General features: G+C 44.6%; 1 protein-coding gene across 8 annotated transcripts in view; it reads right to left on the minus strand.

Annotated features, from left to right (window-relative positions):
* Nucleotides 1–2,500, minus strand: part of LOC125956478 (hippocampus abundant transcript 1 protein) — a 28,372-nt gene that overhangs the window by 1,329 nt on the left and 24,543 nt on the right. For 4 of the 8 annotated variants that reach the window (XR_007469179.1, XM_049688393.1, XM_049688392.1 and 1 more), the window contains one exon: nt 1–2,228. This exon is cut by the window's left edge. Coding sequence is in view for 3 of the 8 variants with exons in the window: in XM_049688393.1 (XP_049544350.1) it covers nt 2,134–2,228 (95 nt within the window). In the remaining 5 variants the exon portion in view is untranslated. The other 4 variants (XR_007469181.1, XM_049688395.1, XM_049688394.1 and 1 more) reach the window with 2 other exon arrangements.

Here is a 2,500-nt window from a genome sequence, read left to right on the forward strand (position 1 = left end):
AAAGTGTATGTGTGTATGTGTGTGAGTGTGTGTGTGTGTGTTTGTTTGTTTGCATTGCTTCATTAGAGTAAACACTTAAACGATGCTTATTGATTCCATCCATCCAACTAACTAACACGTGTTATCGCGCAAGTGTGGATGAATGGTAACTGTTGGGGCGTTTCATTTTGCTTGATCCACCCCCAGATCAACCAACGGTGTCACGCGGCATGTCTATTATACAAACGCACTCGCGCATCTCTATAGCCCGCCTCTAACTACGACGAGCTCTCAAGTTTTAATGCATAATCTTTGGACTAACAGTGTGATGCGCGCTCAGTCGCGCCAATTTTATACTTTAGTCATTCTCGTCGCATTCGTCGGGTATTCTCTGAGGCTTTCTATCTTACTGCATTGTTAAATAGTATCGCACTACACTGCTGTTTGCTTTGTTACTCTCCTCTCCACACCGCACACCGGTCATTTACAAGTGGTGTCATTTGTGGTTTGCTGTGGATGTATTTTGTTTTTTTTTTACAATATACCCGCTGGCTGGTCGCTTTACTTATTGCAAATAAATCTGGCAATCAACACTAGCACGTACGCAAGGTACGCCACAACATAAAATGACCAAAAAGGAACTCGCGGACCATGGTACGTGCAGAGAAAAAGATCAAGGAAAGAGCGAGTCACCATAAAACCGCGGGTGTAACCGCTGGCGGGCGCGCACATACTGGTAAAAGAAGGGAAAAGTCGATCCCCTATTTAAATCGAAATCAATACTCTCGTGCTCTCTTTCTCTCTTACTATTTCTCCCTCTATGGTAGCTCTATAGTGTTGAATGCCTTGATAATGTGATACAAAATATATTTACTTAAAATTATTTACACAGCTACACGGAACAGATCGCACCAGACGCGACACGCAGGTTGGTCTCAAAAATCATAGTTTTGCGTACACGCGCACGTCGAATGTTTTGACACGTTTCTGCTAACTGCCTCTTCTCCTTTCTCGCGTCTTCTTCACACACGCCCATCCTATCATGCTGCACCCTTTATCGCATTCGCATTAGCACATACAAACGGGCGCACTGTGCCTGCGCCCATGCGTCTATACATGGTAAATCTAATCCTACTATCACTCGGTTTTACATTCTTCTCGCCTCGGTAGACGCAGTCGAGTGTTGTTAATGACGGAAAATACTTCACGCCTACGACACTGGCACTCTCGCTGCGGCCTCTCTTCCGTTCACAATCAAAACCCACCTTGGAACCGACCGCAACGTCTTTCTCACTGTCGTCTATTAAAATCTGACAAACCAACCAACCAACACCGGAAACGGTTACATCAACGGTTGCGTACTTCCACACTGCTCCGTTGTTTTCGTATGTTGTATGTGTGTATGTGTGAGTGTCCGTCCGTCAATTGACTAGACTGAAGCAAACAGGGGGCCCACTCATTTCATTCCATCTCTTTCTATCAGTTTAAAGCTTTCCCAACATTCCAACGAAGTTTAAAAAGGGAGACAAACGGTGTAAACAATAAACGAAGAACAGTCTTGGCAGCAGGGATACGCGTGAAATTGAAAAGCCACCGCAACAACAACCCCCGTGTTACAAGTTGCCACACCAAGGCCCTCGTCCTTCTCACTCTGCACAATTTAAAATGCCATTATATGAATCATAAGTAAAGGCAGCCAGGCAGCATTCGATCAATCTCATCTCACGATTAAGCCAAAAAACTAAATTTCTTTCACAAAACGGCCATTATATGACCATTAACTAGCCATGCAAACAGAAACCGAATAACAAATACTCGCGTCTGATCTCGCTTGATGATCGCCGCCCAACGAATCCTGCATACACTGTTATCTCTCATCTGCAGTGGATTTCGTAGCCTTTCTGATCCAACCATGCCCTCTCTCCTACCGTACCGAAGTGATTTTCTTATGCTACAAGATTGTACAAACTAGTCGATGATGATGATGCCTGATGATGCAGATGATAAGAGCTTTCTTTGCTGTGTTGCGTGTTGCGCTGAGGATGATTGCCTTGATGGCCTCGAATGGACTCGGGAGGCACTACAGCTCTACTGTTGCTGCTGTTGCTGTTGCTGTTGTACGGTAGGGCGATCGAATGACCGCCAGTGACTGAACTATAGCTGAGCGGAATCCTGATGCATCAGTGGTGACAGTGGGCCAGCCACCTTTCGGCCACGCTCGTACTCATAATCAACATCCAACGAAAGTCCTAAGATGGTAGAAAGCAAACAGGTGTAAGACGTAATAATAAAGATAAATGCATTGAAATACAATTTCATGAACATTCTACTATCAAGGGTCAACCCATTAAGAGGAGCGAAAAAGAAATGCGAAAAGAGAAGAGAATATAATGTGCGAGCTGCGGTGGATACTACTTCTATGAAGTACCCTTTGCCATTGGTTTGCGTTGCGATTGGTTTGAATGCTCGCAAAGGCATGTATAACTAACTCTAGACCACAAATCTACTGCGAGAAAGAGAG

The sequence above is a fragment of the Anopheles darlingi genome, chromosome 3 (genome assembly GCF_943734745.1).
Source record: "Anopheles darlingi chromosome 3, idAnoDarlMG_H_01, whole genome shotgun sequence".
NCBI lineage: Eukaryota > Metazoa > Arthropoda > Insecta > Diptera > Culicidae > Anopheles > Anopheles darlingi.